General features: G+C 34.5%; 2 protein-coding genes across 2 annotated transcripts; both read right to left on the bottom strand.

Annotated features, from left to right (window-relative positions):
• Window positions 1–280: 280 nt before the first annotated feature.
• LOC123315524 lies at window positions 281–2,574 on the bottom strand. The gene is made up of 2 exons (XM_044901251.1): window positions 2,214–2,574; window positions 281–774 (listed from the first exon to the last, which is right to left on the bottom strand). Exons 1-2 carry the CDS (start codon window positions 2,454–2,456, stop codon window positions 508–510), a joined length of 510 nt encoding a protein of 169 aa, XP_044757186.1. The 5' UTR covers window positions 2,457–2,574; the 3' UTR covers window positions 281–507.
• Window positions 2,575–4,839: 2,265 nt separating this feature from the next.
• Window positions 4,840–12,054, bottom strand: LOC123315496. Its single transcript, XM_044901208.1, has 3 exons — window positions 11,839–12,054; window positions 6,773–7,016; window positions 4,840–5,333 (listed from the first exon to the last, which is right to left on the bottom strand). The coding sequence occupies exons 2-3, from the start codon at window positions 7,013–7,015 to the stop codon at window positions 5,067–5,069; spliced, it is 510 nt and encodes a 169-aa protein (XP_044757143.1). The 5' UTR covers window position 7,016; window positions 11,839–12,054; the 3' UTR covers window positions 4,840–5,066.
• Window positions 12,055–25,467: the final 13,413 nt, after the last annotated feature.

Below are 25,467 nucleotides of genomic sequence, written 5' to 3'. Positions count from 1 at the left end.
TCCATTTCCTCCTTACACTTCTTAACTTTAATGTGAATTGAAAGAAGTTCAGATTTCATCGAAAACGATTAAAGTTTCCTGTAAAATCGTGCTTCGTGACACTGCGATGGTAACAAAGGCTACGATCATACGACCAACCTGTGGACAACTGGGCAATAATAGTCTTTACCCTCCATAGATCCATATCACCTAGGTGTCCGTTTATTATTATTCACTCGGGGACTAGGATTATTCATTTTGTGACTAAGACTTATTAATTTTGTTGAAAGATTTCAAGATATAATATTTTAATATTTCTATTTATTATTCTTCCTAATTCCACAAATTAAAAATTCTTAAAACTATTATTTCTTAAAACAATAAATCTTCATTGGCAAAATTTATCACAAGTATTAACTAATATAATAACATTTTTATTATGATGCTTCGATTTATTCTCTATTAAATGTTGCTTGATCAGTTTTGAGCTGCTATCTTGAATTCTTCATGAAAACTTTATGCTGCTGCTTAATTTCGAATTTCTCTTTGCAGCCTGTTGTATTTTCCAATGGCATCTTGAACAAGAGCTGCCGCTGTGGAGATTTTCTCAGGGGTTATTAGGGCTCTGACGGACTCTTGGTCTAGAGAACTTATAGCTTGGAAATCGTAGCTACAGAATGAAGTCATACTGCACACTAAGGCGTTGAAGAGACCTCCTAACACAAAAAGTGCTGTCGAACCTAACACAACGGCACCAACTCTTGTGAATAACCATACTATGACTTCCAGTGAAGACTGAAAAGTGATGAAAATGATAAATTACTAGTAATGTAGAACAAATGAACAAAATGCTGGTATAGAAATATTTCATTCTTCGATTTCTATAAATTTGCCTCATCTTATCACAACAATCCTGCCTACATTGGCGTAGGCAGGATTTTTTTATCGGGGAACCGAGAATTCTGGAGGGGGCCGTGCCCACATTGGCCCCTACCTATCCGTCCATGCAAAAGATCTAATCAATATGAAAAGGGAGAGGAAGAATCATAGACATCTTGATATTGAATAACATAATTTTCACTAGGATATACAAGGTGTCTGTAAAAAAAATGGGAAGGACTTAGGGAGATGATTCCTCATTCCCCGATGAAAATAAGCAGGGGTAATTTTTACAAATTTTTTTCGAAATCGACCTCCCTTCCAAGATACAGCCTTTGAAAGGCGATGACGAGTTGACAGTTTTTAATTTATTTACGGGTTCTGAGAAACACTAAGCACTAAGTCATAACACTATACATAATATGAAGCTCTAAGTAGATATTACTCACACAATTTTTTTTAGATCTCATTATTTGGGGTTGACAATAATAACTCCTCATGATTTTCCTTCAAAAATTGTTTTCGTGGGATAGATTTTCTAAAAATAAAATTCTCTTATGGTTTCCCATTCAATTCTGGAGAAAAAAGTCTCTTGCAAAATCTCGATACAGTCGATACTTTTCTCAGAATAAATAAAAACTCAGAAGCAGTTCTGATCACTGTTCATTCAATTTCATCGTATAAGTGTTCCATAGAATGACTACCACCCGCTAAAATACATGCATCAACTCTGCTCTGCCTCATCGACTGTCGACTGTATCGAAATTTTGCAGGAGACTTTTTTTCTCCAAAATTGAATGGGGAACCATAAGGAAATTTTATTTTTTCAACAGAAAACAATTTTTGAAGGAAAATCAAAAGGGGTTGTTATTTTCAACCCGGCGTTATAATAAGGTTATGAGATCTAAAAAAATTGTGTGCGTAACATCTACTTACTGCTGCATATTGTGTAAAGGTTCATGACTCAGTGGTAAAAAAAATTATTAAGTTTCCAGTTTGGTCAATAATTTACTTCAAAAGTATTGGCAACGCCAATTGAACAATTGATTTGTTCAGATACACTACACTAACTTATTAATAACTGAACTGAAAAAACACGATGAACGAAAAGAAAGATATATTTCTGAAAAATATTCAAGAAATATATGATGAATAAGGGGAGGAAAATAGCTGACTGCACCCGATGCCGATGAAAATAAATAACTATTTATTCAACAAGCATATGGCGATTTCGAATGTTACACTTCAATACAATTATTCAATTTATTTTCGACTTAACAATCCTCTTCGGGGTCGAAGTTTTATTTTTGAGGGTATGAATTCATATGAACCGGTAATTCAGATAAAATACTCACCCTTGCTGATGGCATTAGTCCGGTGAAATATCCATTGCTATAGGTTTGAGGAGGTTGAGGGTTGTAAGCAACGCCGTATGGAACATTGTCTACGTAACTATTGGCACTAAGATATGTAGCATGGGGTACAAATGGGTCCACTGATTGCTCCTTTGGCTTAACTGTAGTAGGTGGTTGCGTTGGAATGCTTAGAGCACATCCAACAATACCAAACATAATGAATGTTATTTGCAAAGTGTTCATGCTGGAAAAGAGTTTCGAAATAATTTATTTTGTCGATATTTACGCCTCAAAGTAAGTCATTTATAAAATGGTACATGTCCAACTATTCATAACGTATATTCAAATAATAAAAAGATAATAATATAACATCTAGGATGAAAGCAATATCGAAATTACTCCAGATGTGCCACATCCATTGATATAAATATCAACAAATGTTACGATCTAAATCTAACTATACGCCACATTGTTAAGGAGACCACCTCTTCATCTCCAATCCCAATGGACGTCCACCTCAGGTCCCAAATCCCCAAATGAAGTGAAATTCTATGAACTTTATATAGAAGTCGGATGGATGAGCTTTTCTGGGCATTGTATATTCACCAATCAACTTGGATAATCTATACAGTGTGTCCCAAATTCGATGCTCACTGAGACTACTGAGAGCAGCTCCAGAACTATAAGTCTTTGAGAAAAAATCGTCATGGACCTCCTGATCTCTTTATTTGGAATAATTAGGTATCAGAAAGAAAATCTGATTCGACTGACTGTTTCAAATAATACGCTATATCTTGGTTTAAGTTGGAGAAATTCGAAAAATTTCAAAATATTTTTTTCAGCAATTTCAATGTTTTATGTGATACTCATAACGGATTATAGAAGTTAATTACTAGCGACCGGATTATATGAATTTGCATATTTGCATATGCATTTGCATATCTAAGACATCTTCGGAGGTATATGCATATTTCAACTAAGATCCAGTCATGATGCATATTATCGGTACTCATTTTCTTCCCTGTAATAGTTCTTCTGTTTTGGTTATTACGCAATAAAATGAAAAAGACGGAAGATCTTCGCGCACATAAACTTAAAGAAAAGTTTGAGAGCATATTGAATTAATCTAGGTTTTCAAGATTCGTGTCAAATCGATAGTTTCATCAATGGAACGGCAGAAGTTTTGCCAGGAACCATAAGTGAAAACATAGCAATCAAATTCAAATTTTGCCCAGTTACGCCCGTGGATGTGGAGCGAATCTTCTCCACTTATAAACATATACTGAATGATCGCAGACACAATCGCACCATTGAACATTTGGAACAATCCTTGATTGTTAACGTTTATAAAAACATAAAAAAATTTGATACTATTTCAATAACAGTTAATGATATGGTGATTTTGAAATAAAAAAACTGAAAAATTTCTTTTTCTGGGTTCCTAAAATTAATTTTTCAATTTTGCATATTCTGACTATTTTCATGCATATTTCAAGCATTTTTTATGCATATTTGCATGCATATAAAAAGTTCACCACAAAACTAGAAGTAGTCAGAAATCAAAATTCCAAACAAAGTGATATTCAGACAATAAAGCGAGTTAAATAAGTGGTAAACTACCTATCTTACCTCACTCGGGATGGCATCTTTTTTTCAAATTTACGGTAAAAGTCGATTACCAATTACTCTCATTATACTGAAGTCTGGAGTGTAAATTACAAGAGAAGTGTAAATTGTTTTCAAGACCCAGTGCAACTCTCCACTGCTGTCGTCTGGTTTCATTTCTGGGAAATCTGAAATTGAAATCAATTATTTTATTGTATAAACTCAACATTTCAATGTAGGTGCAAATCATTAGATGGGATTCAAACAAAATTCGACCCTGGCGTCCCTTAACTCCCTCCCCTGATTTCATAAAGTCGTGAACTCAAACAAGAATAAAATATCAAAAACTTACCAGAATGAATAAATCGCTTTCCTCTTTCGTGTATAAATTGCACTTTTATTTCATACACACGTTTTTACGGCACATCGCTGCTTATTTTCCAAAATATTACGACGTGAATGATTGAAATAATATTTTCACAATTACAAATACACACGCCGTCTTAGAAATTTAGAAGCGATCAGGAGGGGAATACAAACGAAAATTCATTTCATTGGTGGTTGCCTGCAGTGGGAATTATTTGAAAAATGAACAGTCTGGAAAATAGCTTATGATCCATCTATTCAATCTTTGATAGTCACACCAAGGTGGCAACATCTCATTTTGCTGGGTCAGCGAAATTTTATTTTGCCGGGGCGGCAAAATGTCTGGCGGCGGCCCAAAATGCTATATTGTATTTCTCCATTTCCTCCTTACACTTCTTAACTTTAATGTGAATTGAAAGAAGTTCAGATTTCATCGAAAACGATTAAAGTTTCCTGTAAAATCGTGCTTCGTGACACTGCGATGGTAACAAAGGCTACGATCATACGACCAACCTGTGGACAACTGGGCAATAATAGTCTTTACCCTCCATAGATCCATATCACCTAGGTGTCCGTTTATTATTATTCACTCGGGGACTAGGATTATTCATTTTGTGACTAAGACTTATTAATTTTGTTGAAAGATTTCAAGATATAATATTTTAATATTTCTATTTATTATTCTTCCTAATTCCACAAATTAAAAATTCTTAAAACTATTATTTCTTAAAACAATAAATCTTCATTGGCAAAATTTATCACAAGTATTAACTAATATAATAACATTTTTATTATGATGCTTCGATTTATTCTCTATTAAATGTTGCTTGATCAGTTTTGAGCTGCTATCTTGAATTCTTCATGAAAACTTTATGCTGCTGCTTAATTTCGAATTTCTCTTTGCAGCCTGTTGTATTTTCCAATGGCATCTTGAACAAGAGCTGCCGCTGTGGAGATTTTCTCAGGGGTTATTAGGGCTCTGACGGACTCTTGGTCTAGAGAACTTATAGCTTGGAAATCGTAGCTACAGAATGAAGTCATACTGCACACTAAGGCGTTGAAGAGACCTCCTAACACAAAAAGTGCTGTCGAACCTAACACAACGGCACCAACTCTTGTGAATAACCATACTATGACTTCCAGTGAAGACTGAAAAGTGATGAAAATGATAAATTACTAGTAATGTAGAACAAATGAACAAAATGCTGGTATAGAAATATTTCATTCTTCGATTTCTATAAATTTGCCTCATCTTATCACAACAATCCTGCCTACATTGGCGTAGGCAGGATTTTTTTATCGGGGAACCGAGAATTCTGGAGGGGGCCGTGCCCACATTGGCCCCTACCTATCCGTCCATGCAAAAGATCTAATCAATATGAAAAGGGAGAGGAAGAATCATAGACATCTTGATATTGAATAACATAATTTTCACTAGGATATACAAGGTGTCTGTAAAAAAAATGGGAAGGACTTAGGGAGATGATTCCTCATTCCCCGATGAAAATAAGCAGGGGTAATTTTTACAAATTTTTTTCGAAATCGACCTCCCTTCCAAGATACAGCCTTTGAAAGGCGATGACGAGTTGACAGTTTTTAATTTATTTACGGGTTCTGAGAAACACTAAGCACTAAGTCATAACACTATACATAATATGAAGCTCTAAGTAGATATTACTCACACAATTTTTTTTAGATCTCATTATTTGGGGTTGACAATAATAACTCCTCATGATTTTCCTTCAAAAATTGTTTTCGTGGGATAGATTTTCTAAAAATAAAATTCTCTTATGGTTTCCCATTCAATTCTGGAGAAAAAAGTCTCTTGCAAAATCTCGATACAGTCGATACTTTTCTCAGAATAAATAAAAACTCAGAAGCAGTTCTGATCACTGTTCATTCAATTTCATCGTATAAGTGTTCCATAGAATGACTACCACCCGCTAAAATACATGCATCAACTCTGCTCTGCCTCATCGACTGTCGACTGTATCGAAATTTTGCAGGAGACTTTTTTTCTCCAAAATTGAATGGGGAACCATAAGGAAATTTTATTTTTTCAACAGAAAACAATTTTTGAAGGAAAATCAAAAGGGGTTGTTATTTTCAACCCGGCGTTATAATAAGGTTATGAGATCTAAAAAAATTGTGTGCGTAACATCTACTTACTGCTGCATATTGTGTAAAGGTTCATGACTCAGTGGTAAAAAAAATTATTAAGTTTCCAGTTTGGTCAATAATTTACTTCAAAAGTATTGGCAACGCCAATTGAACAATTGATTTGTTCAGATACACTACACTAACTTATTAATAACTGAACTGAAAAAACACGATGAACGAAAAGAAAGATATATTTCTGAAAAATATTCAAGAAATATATGATGAATAAGGGGAGGAAAATAGCTGACTGCACCCGATGCCGATGAAAATAAATAACTATTTATTCAACAAGCATATGGCGATTTCGAATGTTACACTTCAATACAATTATTCAATTTATTTTCGACTTAACAATCCTCTTCGGGGTCGAAGTTTTATTTTTGAGGGTATGAATTCATATGAACCGGTAATTCAGATAAAATACTCACCCTTGCTGATGGCATTAGTCCGGTGAAATATCCATTGCTATAGGTTTGAGGAGGTTGAGGGTTGTAAGCAACGCCGTATGGAACATTGTCTACGTAACTATTGGCACTAAGATATGTAGCATGGGGTACAAATGGGTCCACTGATTGCTCCTTTGGCTTAACTGTAGTAGGTGGTTGCGTTGGAATGCTTAGAGCACATCCAACAATACCAAACATAATGAATGTTATTTGCAAAGTGTTCATGCTGGAAAAGAGTTTCGAAATAATTTATTTTGTCGATATTTACGCCTCAAAGTAAGTCATTTATAAAATGGTACATGTCCAACTATTCATAACGTATATTCAAATAATAAAAAGATAATAATATAACATCTAGGATGAAAGCAATATCGAAATTACTCCAGATGTGCCACATCCATTGATATAAATATCAACAAATGTTACGATCTAAATCTAACTATACGCCACATTGTTAAGGAGACCACCTCTTCATCTCCAATCCCAATGGACGTCCACCTCAGGTCCCAAATCCCCAAATGAAGTGAAATTCTATGAACTTTATATAGAAGTCGGATGGATGAGCTTTTCTGGGCATTGTATATTCACCAATCAACTTGGATAATCTATACAGTGTGTCCCAAATTCGATGCTCACTGAGACTACTGAGAGCAGCTCCAGAACTATAAGTCTTTGAGAAAAAATCGTCATGGACCTCCTGATCTCTTTATTTGGAATAATTAGGTATCAGAAAGAAAATCTGATTCGACTGACTGTTTCAAATAATACGCTATATCTTGGTTTAAGTTGGAGAAATTCGAAAAATTTCAAAATATTTTTTTCAGCAATTTCAATGTTTTATGTGATACTCATAACGGATTATAGAAGTTAATTACTAGCGACCGGATTATATGAATTTGCATATTTGCATATGCATTTGCATATCTAAGACATCTTCGGAGGTATATGCATATTTCAACTAAGATCCAGTCATGATGCATATTATCGGTACTCATTTTCTTCCCTGGATCCCAAAAGGCGACAAAAGTGTTGATATGGCGAATCCGACCAAATTTAATGGTCACAAAATATGAGGTTTATTGTGTAATAGTTCTTCTGTTTTGGTTATTACGCAATAAAATGAAAAAGACGGAAGATCTTCGCGCACATAAACTTAAAGAAAAGTTTGAGAGCATATTGAATTAATCTAGGTTTTCAAGATTCGTGTCAAATCGATAGTTTCATCAATGGAACGGCAGAAGTTTTGCCAGGAACCATAAGTGAAAACATAGCAATCAAATTCAAATTTTGCCCAGTTACGCCCGTGGATGTGGAGCGAATCTTCTCCACTTATAAACATATACTGAATGATCGCAGACACAATCGCACCATTGAACATTTGGAACAATCCTTGATTGTTAACGTTTATAAAAACATAAAAAAATTTGATACTATTTCAATAACAGTTAATGATATGGTGATTTTGAAATAAAAAAACTGAAAAATTTCTTTTTCTGGGTTCCTAAAATTAATTTTTCAATTTTGCATATTCTGACTATTTTCATGCATATTTCAAGCATTTTTTATGCATATTTGCATGCATATAAAAAGCTTGTGTTGCATATAATCCGGTCTCTATTAATTACTATTTTAGATATATAGAGGAGAGTCAGCTTTTTTAAATGGGACACCCTATATTTTTCAACGCAATTTTTTAGTCTCAGATTTGTCGAACAGCTATTCATTACTCAATGGCGACTCATCATAAGAAGATGATGCAGGATACAGGATAAACATCCTGTACATTTTGAGTCTAAACGGCAGATAGTGTTACAACTAATAGCATAGCTGAAAATAGTGAATACTTTTTCGAAAGGAATATCTGCAGCAGAAATATTCAAAACTGTGTGCATACTGTGCATGACCTCTGACCTACCGTTTGCACCATTTTAGGCTGTTTTCAGTATAACCGTAAGCTGCAGAGGTTTGAAAATATTCTAGGGAGAAGTTTCAGAGTCGTAAAACCCAACATGCAAATTTTCAGCACAAAATATAATATTTAGTTTTCCATGATGAAGCCCGTTTGTAACAGCCGAGAATTCTCTGGAGAATTCTCTACCAAATTTTGGTAAGAAAACGGCAGAGATTATTTTGTATGCAAGTTAACAGAGAATTCTACCGAAAATGCGTATGTAACGGTAAAGAATTCACGGCGCATAAAATCTCGAGTAAATTTTCTAGAGAATTCTCGGTTGTTGCAAACGGGCTTAAAAGTCAAATTTGCAATCGCGGTGAATTACCCTGTATAATTGGAAAAATAAACGTCTTTAAAGAAGGTGGAGCGAAATGAGAGAAGTAAAAATGGATTTGTTGAAATGTACTATGAATATTAATATGAATAAATAAAAATAAAACAGATAAGAAGATCATCTGAACGATGACGAATGCATATTCAGGAATTTTTTCCGATTGAAAGAATCCACTTCAATCAATCTACTGAGTCAGATTATATACAGGGTGTATCTTTGACTCGTACAAATATTTTATAAAGTAGATTCTTGAGGTCAAAAGAAACCAATACCATTTTCTCCTAATCGGCCCTGATAAAAAGATATACCTAGTCATTTCAAGTTTTCATAATGAGCTATGCCACCCCTGGAGAAACAAAATTCCCTTCAGAATAATAAGCTAAATCTATGACACCACACACCTGTGGATCTTGTATACAGAGTTGCATTCAGCCAAAGTACCCAATTTTCCGAATATCACAGATATATCAAATTACTCGAAAACGGCGCAGTATACGAGAAAATATGAAGACTACTTTTATTTAACAAAACGTTCAAATACTCATTAGAGAGCATCCAACTCAGTTTAAAGAGTAAGTTCTTTTTATTTTTGGTATGGTACGCTATGGTCATAATGAGAAAATTGAAAGACGTGGGTGATATCTTGTAGGTATTCGAAAAAAATTAATCAAATGAATGAAATACTATATTCCGAAATTCATTTTATTCGATAAAACCGTTAATGAGATAGAACTAAAAATAACATTTTTTTAAGTTTTCAACAGCTTGTATCTTTTAAGTCGAGCCGATTCGGAAAAAATGGTATAGGAAAAAGAGTTTCTTTTGACCCCAAGAATCTATTGTTAAAATATCCGTACGAGTCAAAAACTCACCCTGTATATTGAACAAAAATATAAGATTGATAGTGATATCTCGAAATCTTCTTGAGTATTCAAATTCAGAATCTGTTGATATCCTACAAGGAAGAAGCTCGCCCGGCTTTTCCCAAGACCTAATTTAGTTCACTGTGTCCTCGGCGAGTCATCGATAAGAATTTTCGTTACTCATCTGTATAAATTGAGAGTTTTCCAATTATGGATATTGATTGATTCTCTAATATGAAAAGACATTCTGTATGCACTATTCTGAATTTCGAAATTACAATCACGAAGAATATGGACTAAGAAAGTGGAAATATATTAATAATAAAATTAATTATAGAAGGCCAACTAACTGATTCATATAAAACTAGCTGTCCCGGCAAACGTTGTTTTGCCATATAAATAATTTCCATGTTGTATCATAAAAAATAGAAATTAAAAATTTTGTCTAAAAAATAAAAAAAAAATTTAGAGGTGGACTACCCCTAACATTAAGGGGGATGAAAAATAGATGTTGGCCGATTCTCATAGATACCGGATAAGCACAAAAAATTTCATCAAAATCGGTCAAGCCGTTTCGGAGGAGTATGGCAACGAAAACTGTGACACGAGAATTTTATATATTAGACTAGCTGACCCGGCAAACGTTGTTTTGCCATATAAATAATTTCCATGTTGTATCATAAAAAAATAGAAATTAAAAATTTTGTCTAAAAAATAAAAAAAAAATTTAGGGGTGGACTACCCCTAACATTTAGGGGGATGAAAAATAGATGTTGGCCGATTCTCATAGATAGCTGACCCGGCAAACGTTGTTTTGCCATATAAATAATTTCCTTATGATTAAATTACTAAAATGGCTATTAAAAAATAAGGGTTGATCGTAGAAGGGTGAAAATTGAGGATTGTATGTATTTTTGTATGTTGTATCATAAAAAAATAAAAATTAAAAATTTAGGGGTGGACTACCCCTAACATTTAGGGGGATGAAAAATAGATGTTGGCCGATTCTCATAGATACCGGATAAGCACAAAAAATTTCATCAAAATCGGTCAAGCCGTTTCGGAGTAGTATGGTAACGAAAACTATGACACGAGAATTTTATATATTAGATGGATCAAGATCTCGATTTTTTGAACAGTGAATTGGTGGAATGAATTCATTTCATAAAGTTTAACATAATAATAAGATCGGCAACCGACAAATATGCTATTATACCTGAGGTGGAGATCAGCCAAGCTAGTCATATTTATACAGATAGTAGAGTGTCCTTATTGATTGTAACATCATAGTGAGCGTCAATTTTGAAATTCCACGGTATCATTTTGAATACTCAAAGATAGTATTAACGTCAAAACACTTTAGGAAGAAGTAGCATAAAATAATTGTCAGCCAACTGCGAACTTACAATCACATTCATAAAGATTGTGTAAATAACCCATTCCATTCAAGCATTAATCATTGAAAAATTTTTGAGAATTGGGATTCATAATCTAAAAGTCAAGATGGATGTTAGTAAAATTTTAAAGACTTCAAATTTCACATTTATAAGAAACTACATTTTTCAAATTGTATACGAGAAAGAATGAACTAAAAATGTACCTAAGCATTAGTTTCTGGAAAACCATTTAAAAAGTGAATACCGCAAACACTAGTATAAGATTATTTGTGTATGTAATGAACGTAAATCATTCGAATGATCTACAAAGTTCGACTTGGTCTCATTTTGCAAATATTATCATATTATACCTATTATTATTATTATACCTATACCCATTATTACATTCTCGTTGAATAAAAAAAACTCTATAAAATATAATAAGGAAGAATAGATATCAATGAATTTACTACTGAAAAATACTAACTAATTATTATTATAATAGACATATTCGAACTCACATTCTATTTTTGCAGATGTCGTTGAGTAAGGCTTATTGCAACTATCTTCACAAAGTTCTTGGCAAACTGATTCTTCGAGTTGGGAAGCACAAATATTTATACTCTTCAAAGGAATACCCTTAACATTATGAACCACTCTTTTACAACATCTTATCTCTTTCAACTTTTTCTTGTATTTCAACCTGTCATGTATCTATTGAAAATAATGACTTCTTCCTGTACCCCAATATTCCCCAGGCTAAAGAACTATGTACTGTGCAATAAGTGTTCTATTTCATTCTTAGAAAAATGAGTAACAAGGCATAAACGTCTTTTGTGTTTTGTGAAGTTGAAGATTACAGATACCGACTAGAAAACAGAATGTACATTTAATTACTCATATAATAGTGAGCCTGCTATTGAATCAAATTCATGAAAATTTCATCTGAAAGATATGGATGTAGGATTGATTGTGAGGAGAAAAAGATGCTAGTGCAGTTTATCCTATAAGTAAAGCGCCCCTTAAACCCCCGAAAACTTTTGATTCTTGATGGTTTATTTTTGTACAGACGTATTACTATTCAAAATATTTATAATTTATTATTTTACGGCGAAGGAAGAATAAAATTGAGATATACCTACTTAATAAGATTCAAGAGTTGATTACGAAACAAATTGTCTGTAATATAATGAGTCTGATACCTATATTATTATTTCACTAAAATCGTTTTCTGTTTTAAATCAAAAACAAACATGTTATTATCAAATCAGACAGTACTTAAGTAAGATGGTATAGTAAAACTCTTACTTAGATATTCTTAAAAATTTTTGCCAGAAACTGCATTTCAATAGCTTGAAAGGTGACCCAATCAGAATATTTCGAATATTGGACCAGTTTTGGTGAAAATCATCAATAAATCCGGACGGGCAAACTGAGATACATGAAACCAAGATTTCCTGTCCATTCAAATGTCTAATGAAATAAGGGTATCCCATTTGAAGAAGGTAACTTTGTATTGCCACTCTGTATGCAAATAAGTTGGTCGTATTGTATTGCTGAATTATTGAAGAATGATTTATCTAGAACAAATTTTACTTGACAATTTTTTCGGTAGCTCCTATAGTCGCACATAAGGTTTAGTGTCCTTTTCTGGCGGACACTCTGTACATACCTACTTAGTCATCAATCTAATCTTATTAGGTAGGATATTAGATATAGATATTTGGCGCAAGTACTATGACAGATATTTCAAAATTGGTTTTTTTTTCTCTCGTATTCTTTCATTATTAAGCCCTTTAGTTATAAAGTTAATAGTAAAGAAAGCTAAAAATTAATTCCTATTACATTGTGTCAAGACCTTTGTTACAAAAATGATGAAATTCAATTCATAACTTGAAATAAACTTGAAAATTATTGGTGAATGTAAATAAAAACACACTGTAATTATTTTATAATTCTTTGGCGATCGATTTCGGCTTTGATTAAGCCATCATCAGGCCAGCTGAAATTACATTTTTCACAATTTAAATGATGCTATTTTTTATGTAAACGGTGGTCATTGTAAAAGAATGAGAGTGTGCAATCTTACATTCTTTTACAATGACCACCGTTTACATAAAAAATAGCATCATTTAAATTGTGAAAAATGTAATTTCAGCTGGCCTGATGATGGCTTAATCAAAGCCGAAATCGATCGCCAAAGAATTACAGTGTGTTTTTATTTACATTCACCAATAATAAAACATACTATGGAAGCATACATTGCCAAAATAACTTGAAAATATTGACTTCACAACGTTGCGTTGGGTTTCAATAATGAAAGAAAACGAGGCAAAATAACAATTTTAAAATATCGTTTCATTGACTAAAGCTTAACAAATGATGTTTAAATTGGCCACCATGAGTTCCGATACATGCCCTACAGTCTACACTTTCTAATGAATCATAACTTTATTACATATCAACAATTTTGAAATCAGTATCGTTTCATTGAATTAAATTTCACAAAAGATGCACTAAGAGGCCACCATGAGCTTCAGTACATTCTCTATACCTTCTTATGGATGATTTTTATTCTGCTTGCATTTCCCATTTTAGCTGCTAAAAATTTTAGTAACAGTGTTTACATTAAACTAGGCCTAAACTGATTGCAACAGGAATTAATTTTGTATTAAATGCTGAAAATACAGGGAGTCGGAATCTCAATGAAACGGGCATGTTTTTTCTTGCATTGGTTCTCAGGTAACCATATTATTTTTTACACCACGCTAGGTTGAACTTATGAAAACAAAATAAACAAAACGGAAAAGTTGTGTTAGATCTTTTTTTCATGAAGAACTATTCATGCGCCTCAAAAATAATATTGCATTCGATAGATCATCTATCCAGTAATACTATCCAAAAAACAATTTGAAAAAAATTCCTTCATTTGGAGTCTTGCCTGCAAAACGAATGGCGAAGGGTGTAATCCTCTTGAATTTTAGAAAATCTCCAATATCTCGAGAACCAATGCACTTTTACTAAAAAGTAACTAAAAAAAGTTACTAAACGCATTCAAGGGAAATCCGGGTAGATTCAAATGAGCAGCCCAAAATGTGCCTGAAATTATTATGATATCAGATTTCTGAAATTGTTTTTGAGAAATCTGATAGCATAATAATTTCAGGTATGGTTATCATGGTTATCGATTTAATCTTGGTGGCATAACTGAGCTTGCAGATCTCACAATTTCTCCCACAATTGAAGGACAAGGAATTTTTTACTTGGGTAATGAATAACCTTAAGGTTGGCCATAAAAAAATATGAAGTAAGTAATTAGATTATGGATAAACAATCTATTATCGGTTTTGTCCGGCTAGCGACGGGTTGGGTTACCGGAACCCCCAATTTATCCAATTATTAGAGAGCAAAAAATTAATTACTAGGGTAATAAATTAGGCTGAAATTAACCTGAAAGTATGGTGTGATCAGATTCTGGATAAAAATTGTATTAGCGGAAAAATTGGGGGCAAAAAATTTTCAATTGGGGTAATAAATTATCCTAAAATTATGACCGCTAAAAAAATCCGAAATTCAAAACTGGCTCTGCTAGCTTAATGGGAGTCAACCTGTACAAGCTCTAAGAGAATCTTTTATAGAGTTCAGTTCTTGACACGAGGGAAGCGTATGCTTGCTAATCAACAATGTTGAAAATTGAATGAGAATGAGAACTGCACAACTAGCTGGAGTCTCTGTTTGCACATGTCTTACAATTTTGAAAAGAGACATCATCAGAAAATTGAATACGTTGATCACTCTCTTAGGATGGCCTTCTGCCAGTGGTTACTCAACCTATTCATTGATAACCTGAATTAATTTTTTTCTGGTGAAGCTTGGTTTCATCTTTCTGGATATGCCAACTCCCAAGAAGTGCAACAACCAAAAACTGAAACATTTTTTCATAGAGACACAACTTCATTTTAAGAAAATTGGAGTTTTTTGTTGATCAGTTAGAGGCGAGTTTTCCGATACAACCTTATTTATATTTACAACAAGATGAAGCAGAGACCTAAACTACACTAAGAAATATTTCCTGTATGGACACATCAGCCTCAATACAGATGAACATGAATTTCCTCCAAGATTACGTTATTCTATATCCTATTGTATTTTCAATTCAATTCTCAATTTGGACCACCTGAGGACTAGAATCTTCAAAAAAAATTATTGAATGAACGATGATCCTTTCATTTTCACTTTTTTGAATCTTTCAGAAGAAGATCTGTGCAGTGTTTAGATCAAATAGGTGGACATTCTAAGCCTTTTCAGAGAATTATGTTTCAGAAACCTGGGGAAAATCATGTATATAATTCAGTTTCTTCAGGTTAATTATGGATATTCATCAATTATAGGCCACATCAATTCAATATTTATTTGAGAGATTTAAACATATTGAGATATTACACTGTGATCCATTCATATAATACCTATATCTGAAATAAGAACAACCTTTTCACAAAACTGAGATTGGAAAAATAATAACACCAACACAATTTTTTTGGGATTCATGGCTTGTATGAAAGTTGTGAACTTCGATTAAAATGTTTCCATCAGACTTTGGATTTCAATGCAATATATGATGTTTACTTATTTTCGTTTGGGAATATAAATTGATTCAAGAAAATATTAACGTTCAGATACATAATATCAAAGTTCAAAATGCCACAGCTTACATCAGGACGAATTTTTTCGAATGCACCAAGGCGTGAAAAAATAAAGGCATAAATATAGTTTTTTTTTTTCAAATATGGTAGGTATTAAATTGTTTTATGTCTCGATTGTCATTTCCCTTACGAATGTACCTTCCTTCCGCTGTTGAGCATTCCATAAAATCTGGAGTACCTAAAGAATATCCGTGAAATGGGTAGAATAGGCAGCTTCATTTGTTCGGTCAGTAAATCTCGCATCGATCGGAGCTATTTCACCTGTCATAAACGATGGAACCCAACAGGATGGCGCCAATCTATTTATTATGACAGGTAGACAACTTTTACTTCACTTCCTGGAACTTAAATTCGCAGAACCTATCCATTAAAATAGACGGTCTTCCTTAAATCTTTGCGAACTGCGAAATTACTGTGCTAAATTTCTTAAAACAAACATTTGGAATATACAATAAGCAGAAAAACGGAGTTTGAATTTCAGGAAATGTTCACATTTTCAGACATTTGAACTGCGGAACAAAAACATTGGACTGAAGATATACAACGTGTCCCAAAATTCAACGATAAGCCGGCGCCGTAGGGTAGATATGGTTATGACTATTTCAGGAAATATATGAAAAAAAATCCAACTCAATTTTTCATTTAATTACAGAATAATTTATGAAATTCTTCGAAAATTAACACTCTTCATAATATTTTAAGCTACCACGGCCACAATTTTCCAAACATTTTTGTTATTTTTTTGTATCGGCAACTTAAGTAATACTGCTGCCCTCCACAATTCCTTAAACTCAGAATACTCATAGTTTTCCCACAAAAAATGTTTTTCCCATAAAATACGAAAAATTCTTTCGTTGAGCCCACTTTTCCTCATTGTTTTGTGAAAAAAAAATATGGACACTATAGCGTCAAGTTTTTTGAAAATTTACAGAACTATCCAACTGTGATTGTGTTTTGTGAATTGGACCTTCCGCATATTCTGGACTTTTTCTATTGGGGTTGCCTCAAGGACAGGATCTATGAGACACCCGTCATGACACTGGACGCACTTCGGAAAAAAATCAGTCAAGCTGCGGCTCATATATTAGTGGAAGAAGATATGCACGAAGCATAAAAGGTCATTTTTGAGGGTAATGTCGTGAGTGTATTGATGCTGGTGGCGGACAATTTGAACATTTATTATAAGGTTTATTATCAAATAAATAAATACCATTTTTATTTAATTCAACAACAAAAAGACATTTTTGGCACATATGTAGTTGATTACTACCAACAAGAGCAATTAAGAAATGTCATTATTGTTTCTAATAATATGGATTTTTTTTCGTCTAGTTTTCTCGAAGTATTATACCATTTTAGAATCTTGGTTAGTTGTGTGAATTTTTAAAAAAACTTGCCGCCATAGTGTCCATACATTTTTTCATAAAACAATGAGGCAAAGTGGGCTGAAAGTAAAAATCTATCAAAATTTTAGGGGAAAAACATATTCTGATTATTTTTTGTGTAAATACTATAAGTATTCTGGGAGTTTAGGGAGTTTTGGTGGGCAGCAGTACTACTTAAGTTGCAGATACAAAAAAGTTACAAAAATTTCTGAGAAATTGTGGCCGTGGTAACTTGAAATATTATGAAGGGTGTTAATTTTCGAAGAATATTAAAAGTTATTTTGTAACTAAATAAAAAATTCAGCTGGATTTTTCTCTTATTTTTCCTGAATTAGTTATGTCCACCCTACGGCGTCGGATTATCGTTGAATTTTGGGACACGTTGTATACAAAATTATTCACCAATCAAACTTGAACGTTGACTTTTGAAATTTTTGCATGTTTGATTGAAAATTGTATTAGTTCACAGGGCAAAATAGGTAAGCACTTTCTTTATTTTTTCATTCATCAGTGCAGTATGACAAATTGAACGACAAAATTATAAGTATCTCCTAACAACAAAAGCAAATGTGGGTCTTTCATACAATCTTTTTTTGAGCAGCCCCTGATTAAATACAACCCCCATAAGTTGGCAGCTGAAATGCAATATTTTCTCAGGAGACTCGATGTTGAGTTCACTATCTTTTCCTTAGGACAAAAACGGAAAGTTCATCAAATAAAATTTAGGTTTGTTCCCCTTTTTATACCAGTATGGTATTATTCACCTACTAGGTAAAGGCCCTAGGGGTTTAAGCATGGTGATTTGGCCCTTGGAAGATATTTGAACGATATTGAAAGGATTTGTAGGTACCAATGATGTCATCAAATCCTAAAAGTTTCACTTGTTTTTTGAGAAAGAATAATTATATGAAAATGAAGAAAAAATTTTTCTTTCAGAAACTCGTGAATCAATTTTTCCCAATTTTGGATATGCTCTTATGGCTGATAGTGGCTTCTAGAAAAAAAAAATTATGATCGGCCCGAAGGATTCGCTAAAAATGATATTTTTATTTTTCATTTCAATTTTTAACCATGATATAATTCTGGCACAACTATGAAACAAATTTTTTTGGAAACCTCATCCTTTTTTGTATGAAATTGTGATATTTTCGAATCGCAAAATAAGGTACGTCATAGTCAAAAAAAATTCTCGCCAAAGAACAGAAGAGCGCGACCTAAACGCCACATGTGATTTCAAGCGCAAACACAACTGTCATAAGCGCAGTTAAGTTTTGATGACATATAGGTATATCCTATATCCTATGTTCATTGGGCGAATATGATGTCTTCATTCAAGACCGTTGATTAAAAGTGTAGTGATTGCTACAAATTATTGAAGAAAGCTCCAGGTACTCCTGAACAGTTATTATCATAGGAAGATATTTGCTAGTTCCCTATCGTATTCGATTGTGATTTTTCTACTGGTGCTATTGTCTGGGGCAATTGTAGTCCAGTTATAATAAACTTTTATAAATTTGTGGAACTCTTGCTAAATCAAGAGTATGGTAAGGAAGACAACAGTATCCATTGATTGAAATAGTTCTTTTTATCGGAACATTATACTCTTCACTGCCACCTGTGGACGAGATTTCGCTTCAAAAATGCAACATCAGAATTCGATTGAAGAAATGTTTGATGTGGTCAATACTTGGCGAAATTCCATAATTGAACTTGAAACAGATTATACGATTTTCACAAAATAAGTTTTTAAACCACGACCAGTTCACCTTCGCCCACCTGAAGATGCAATTGTGATAGCGAAACACGTGTCGAACACAGAAAACGGTAGACTCAATCCACAGTCAATTTTTCTTTTTTCATACAACCCCAAACAACAATTGACACAGACAAAATATTACAACAGAAAAATTGCAATCGAATACTATAGAAAGCTCGCAACTATCTACTTATGATAAAAAACGTTTAGGAGTGTACTACGAGCTTTCTCCAATAATTTGGAGCAAACACTACACTTTTCATGAACAGTCTTAAGGCTGATTCATGCTAGACACCGTGTCGGATCCGGGCCGGGACCGACTCCGGGCCGTTGCAACCGGGTCGCCTCTCTGAAAACACGGGCACGGCACGTGTCCCAACCGGTGTAGTGTGGATGGGTCAATTGAAATTTCTCATATAATTCTTTTACCGTGTCCCGTCCGGGTCCCGGCCCGGACCCGACACGGTCTAGCATGAATCAGCCTTTAGATGAAGACATTTTATTCACTGAATAAATGTGGTATAATATACCTCATCGCATCAAAAACTAATCATGCTTATGACAGTTGTGTTTGCGTTCAAAATCACATGTGTCGTTTAGGTCGCGCGCTTCTGTTCTTTGGCGAGAGAAAACTTGATTTTCATTTTTTTTTGACTATGGCGTACCTTCTTTTGAGATTCGAAAATATAACGATTTCGTAAAAAAAGGAATAAGGATTCTGAAAAAAATTGTTTCATAATTGTGTCAGAATTATATCATGGTTAAAAATTGAAATGAAAAATAAAAATTTCATTTTAAGCGAGTCCTTCGAGCCGATGAAGATCAGGATTTTTTTTATAGAAGCCAGTGTCAGCTGTAAGAACATATCCAAAATTGGGAGGAATCGATTCACGAGTTTCTGAAAGAAAAATTCTCCGTCATTATCACATAACTTGTTCTATCTCAAAAAACAAGTGAGTTAGAGATCTGAAATTTTCAGGATTTGATAACATCATTGGTACCTACAAATCCTATCGATATCGTTCAAATATCTTTCAAGGGCCAAATCACCATGCTTACACCCCTAGGGCCTTTAAGTTCGAAGATTCCGATACGACTCACTCTACGTAGCTGCTGTTGATAATTTTGTTTTCAAAATTCTTTAAATACTCCCATCGAGAAATTACAAGAGTCCTTATTTCTTCAAAATGAATTAATTAATCAAGTTATAAAAAATTAATTTTTCAATGGAATAAAATGAAAAGGTAAGTTTTTTGCGAAACAAATATTAGGGATGGCTTTTTCTACCCCTTGCAGTGTAGGCATTAATTTTTTTTGTCCTGACTTTAATTACTGTCAGTCTTCCTTTCTTATTTATTCAATAAGAGAGATTTATGAATATTTATTCATGAAAAAAATTTCCCGAATATATATAAAGAATTGAATCACTGATCACTGATGTCATCCCGCCGCTATTTTTATCGAAATATGTTGAAAAACCGTTGAAAAATTATTGTGAAAACAAATTTTATAGACATTTAAGTTCAACTTCTTTTATAAAAAAACCAATTAAATAAAAAAAAGCGACGGGGTGACGTCCATTAACTTGAAACTAAAAAAAATCAAGGCTCTACGTAATTGAAAGCGTAAATTAAGAACTAGTAAACATCGTTTTTGAATGGAGTTTCTTGAGGTAGGTATTCCTGGCCCAGTGATATATAGTTCATAATTCAGACAATTGCCCCTAGTGGCACATTTCCGTATTTGGGTTAGCAGCCAATGTCGGTCGTCTTGATCCCGAATGGTATGTACTACACACGCGTCCGAAGGGCGAGTATGATCAATTTAACAATAATAATAATAATAATGTCTGGCCTGCCTGGCAGCTATCAAGTAGATGGCCTGCCGGGTAGCCATCGTAACGACGTAGACGGTGCAGCCAGCAACGCCTGCTGTCCGCAGTCCCATTCCTTCATCCTTTCTCTTTCACATCCTTTATGGGGGTGCTCTATCTGCTCCCGTTTCTCTACCCCTCACCCAAACCGAGAAAGGGGAGCACAAACCCATGGAAATGGTGATTACGAGAAGCCTCGGAAACAAGTCGCTGCCTGGGGATCGTCAGGGCATGTCTGGAGCCGGCGCTGGACATGACAGCATGCAAGACGTCGGTGGCAGGATGTTGAGGAAGCGGGCTCCTACTGCAAAAGAAGCTACAGCTCCAAAGCAACAACAGCAACCAACGAGTCCAATTCAATTGCCGACTCGAACCGCTGAAGGTGCTGCGCAGGATATTCAGCCAGTGCTCACCCAAGCGGGGTTAGTTAGAAAGCGCATGAAGTGGACAACGTCCATGAATGAAACTATTGTGCGCATATATAACTCCATCACGGGACTAGGGCAGAACACGAACAACTATAGGAAAAGGCTCCATGAGGAATTCTGCAACGCCTACCCAAATCTCAATGTCAGTGAACAACGAGTGGCAGACCAGTACCGCGTAATTCTGAGAAATGAACTAATACCAACGGCCCGAATCGACGCAATTAAACGAGAACTTCAGCGTCCGCCTACAATAGAGAATAACACCAACACCTCTGATGAAATTCACATGCCTGGGCAACAAGAGTCAGAAGAAATTGACGCTGAAAGTCCATCTTGCAACCCGAGTGAGCCAGAACACCAGGACGATAGGGAAGAGCTCCACCGACAAGTTGACTCTGAGATGAAAAGATACTTTGCCGAACTGGAAGGAACAGATCCTTTTCATCGAATAGCACCTCCTCGACTCAATACATCCAAGAAACTGTTACTCATAATCGACATCTTGAATAAGGACGTTTTACCTGAGTACCTACAGAATGAAAGTTCATTGTCATCATTCAAGAAAGATGTCGGGGTGCAGACGATGGTTCTATGAAGTATGCACTTTCAGCGGTGGTGAAAGCGTCTGCGTCTGCAGGTTTTCAAAGATGTAAAAAAAAATCGTCAGGTGTACTCCGGTGTAGCGTGTCAGGTTAAGATACTGTATATGCCCTACGTGTCTCTGATGTAAAAATTGTTTCGGTCAAAATTTGTGGAAAATGTTATGCTCTACAACTTTCATAACAAATGCGAAAATGACATGAAGCCCAGGTGTGGAGATAATTCAAAATAACAGATTTTTGTGACCTTCATGGCCAATTTTCATTTCTTCGGCTTGCTGAAACTGTCAGATTATATTTTATCGAGAATCATTGAACTAAAGAAAGTTCAATTTCGAGAATGTACATATGACAGTAACATGACATATGACAGAGACATGTTGTCTCTGCATATGAGTTTTTTTTGCAAGTTTGACGCCCTTCCACACATTTTCGTCACGCAGGGGAAGTAGTAGGTACATACGATTCGAGAATCTTTCGTTTTCTCTTTCTTTATACTACACTTACTACAGAACGTTCTCGTCGTTTCCGGACCCTAACTTGTAATTAACAAGCTCTTTCCGCACATCTTTTCCTAGTTCAAGCAGGTTTTACATCATTATTTACGGCCGTTCTCAATAAACCTATCTATCCATCGTTTCACTAACTGACGATTAGTAACCATTGGTTACCATTCTAAAATATATCTACAGCTAGATCATAGAAACGAAATCACATGCATTTTCTATCTTCAGTAACTGAAACAATGGATTATTGATCCATGTCCGTATCCGTGTCCATTTCTATTTCTTTTCGTCGCCGCTGTAGTTTTTCCTAACCCAGTGACTCTTAGCGCCCTCTCCTCTTCTGTCGTTTCTCCTTCTGCCGTGGTAATTCCGGAGGCGCTGGTAAATTTTTGTAATAGCTTATTCCATCATAGGAGAATATGGGCGACAACTCACCGCGCTAGCCAGTAGCGTGAGTAGTATTTCAGCAAAGACTATAGATACTCTATAATCTTTGGTATTTCACAGAGACAACCTTGTCTTGTTGTTGTCTCTGGTATTTCAGATTTCAGCCGCTCTTTCTGGGGTCAGACGCTGTTTAAGTCCACTCTGGGTCAGACGTGCTCTTGGCGTTGGAGGTTACTTAACGCTCTCACCAACGACAGAATGAAAGTCCCGAGTGTGAAATTATACACATATCCACCTTTTCGGCCCCTTTGCCTCAAAAAACCCAAAATGAAATGAATTTCATAAATAATGGGACCAAATCTACTCTTCGCTATCGATGAGTTTAATCAGTACTACCCTTGAGTATTAACGTATTACCCACACCTGTTTGTGACGAGGAGCTAAATGCTCATACACGTACCGGCGTTGCCACGTCTACCTCTCATACTGAAACTGTCAACTTCGGTACTGAAACTTCAACCAGCTGTCAGATAGATGTCAAAATAAAATTGTGAGGTGTTGTGTAGGCAAAAATAACACATCATTTGGAATATTATTTTACTTTTATTTAAAATACGTACATTGAAATGCATTATTTTTGGTTTTTAATTTGATGGTGGTGTTAATCCTAGTGATTCTTTAGTGTTAAATGTGCGTTATTAATGCCAGTAATGGTAATGAAAGTATTCAATATCTTGGGAAAGTCACACAGTATATTAGCAGGAAGTGAATAATTATGCCATTTTCTCGTTGTGTTGTTGAATGTGGAGGCCGAGGAAACAGTGTTAAGTTTTTTTTTTATTCCGGAAGAAATTTCTGTATTTCAGCATAAGAAGCTTCACTCAGATTACTTGACGAGGAGACAACAAAACTGCTATTATTAGGAGAGCTGACTTATACTAGTTATATTTTTATTTATACTCATTATATTTATGCTGTTTTTCTAACTAGTTCTATTTTGTATCGATTATATTTTTATACTGTTCCTGGGCAGGAAGACCTGAGTTGTTAACCCTTGGAAACATTGTTTCAATAAAGTTTATTACTACTACTATAGTGTTCCTGTTTTATATATACCTATATTGAATACACCTTTTCAATGAAACAGTGCATCTTTTCAAGAATATTTAATACAACTAAATTACATATTATTACGAATTTACATTTTGAGAAAATATTCATTCCATCTCTTATTACCCGTACAAACGCTGTAGAAATAAAGGCCAGGAACAATGGTCTACCAGACGCATTCCATATGGATCCAGAGTTTCACAATCCTCATAGCAGTATTTTATTACAGGTTGGTCATTATTCCCTTCTCTAAATATACATCAATTCATCTGTGCTAACCCTTTTGTGAAATACTTTCCTCGAATATTATGTTCCAAATATTTTATAGAGTAACCTAGGCAAAAGGCTAATTATAAAGTATTTGTAGGCTGCTATGCTCTGAATGCTCTCGTACATCTGGCTTATCTTCTGGGAATAAAATCCGCCACTTCTTGATTTGTTTTCAAAATTTCAATAAATTGGTACTCTTTGTATTCACTGAAAGAAAATTTATAGTTAATTCAGAAATCTTGATATATGATGATGATAGTTATCATATCAAAAGTTTAATATCAACTTACTTTTCATATATCTATTACAGATTGCCAAATATATATTCTTAGAGCTCTAGATGAAGTTAAATACCACTCTTTTATACCTTGAAACAACGAAAATATTCATCAAGTGAGGAGTTTTACTTGTAATGACGCTTTTGCTTGTCTCCACAATTTTTGTGAGGCTAGAAGGTTGGAGGGGCCTATAATGGTCCAAATCTTTGTTTTGACCGAGAGGGTCTTTCGACCAGGTTCAGTCTTCCAAGTAATGATTCTAATGTTCTTCAGTTGTTCGAGGAACGTTACAGGACCCTTATGTTGTTATATGTAGATATATCAGTTCAATTTAACGTTCCGCTGAAAACTTCTTGTTGTTAATCATGTTGTAAGTGATTGCAACCCTGTTATTTGTGTTGCATTGGTCATCTATTCAATACAGATTTTCTGATATAATTATTACCACAATTTCACAAAGAATATTAATGAAAAATGTAAATAATAAACGGTCTCTGATAACAAAATAAAAATAAATAAGACACGTGAAATGAGTTGACAGGCTGTCAGAGATGAACAGTTGACAGTTTTCAAATGTTCTGTGGCTTAAAAAGTAGACGACAGACGTGGCAACGCCGGTACGAGTATGAGCATTTAGCTCCTCGTAAAAGTAGACGACAGACGTGGCAACGTCGGTACGGATATGAGCATTTAGCTCCTCGTCCTGTTTGTGATAACTTCACTTTTGTTGAGAGCAACGCTCCACAGATGATTTGCCCCTCTTACCTCCTCCACGCTTAGGAAATAAGTGATACCGACGAATGTTTGGCGGATATTATTATTTTGTAGGATTTTTTTTGGAAATATACAGTTACA

The sequence above is a fragment of the Coccinella septempunctata genome, chromosome 6, assembly GCF_907165205.1.
Source record: "Coccinella septempunctata chromosome 6, icCocSept1.1, whole genome shotgun sequence".
NCBI lineage: Eukaryota > Metazoa > Arthropoda > Insecta > Coleoptera > Coccinellidae > Coccinella > Coccinella septempunctata.
The sequence above is the reverse complement of the archived record's forward strand: the minus strand, read 5'-3'. Positions and strand labels throughout refer to the sequence as shown.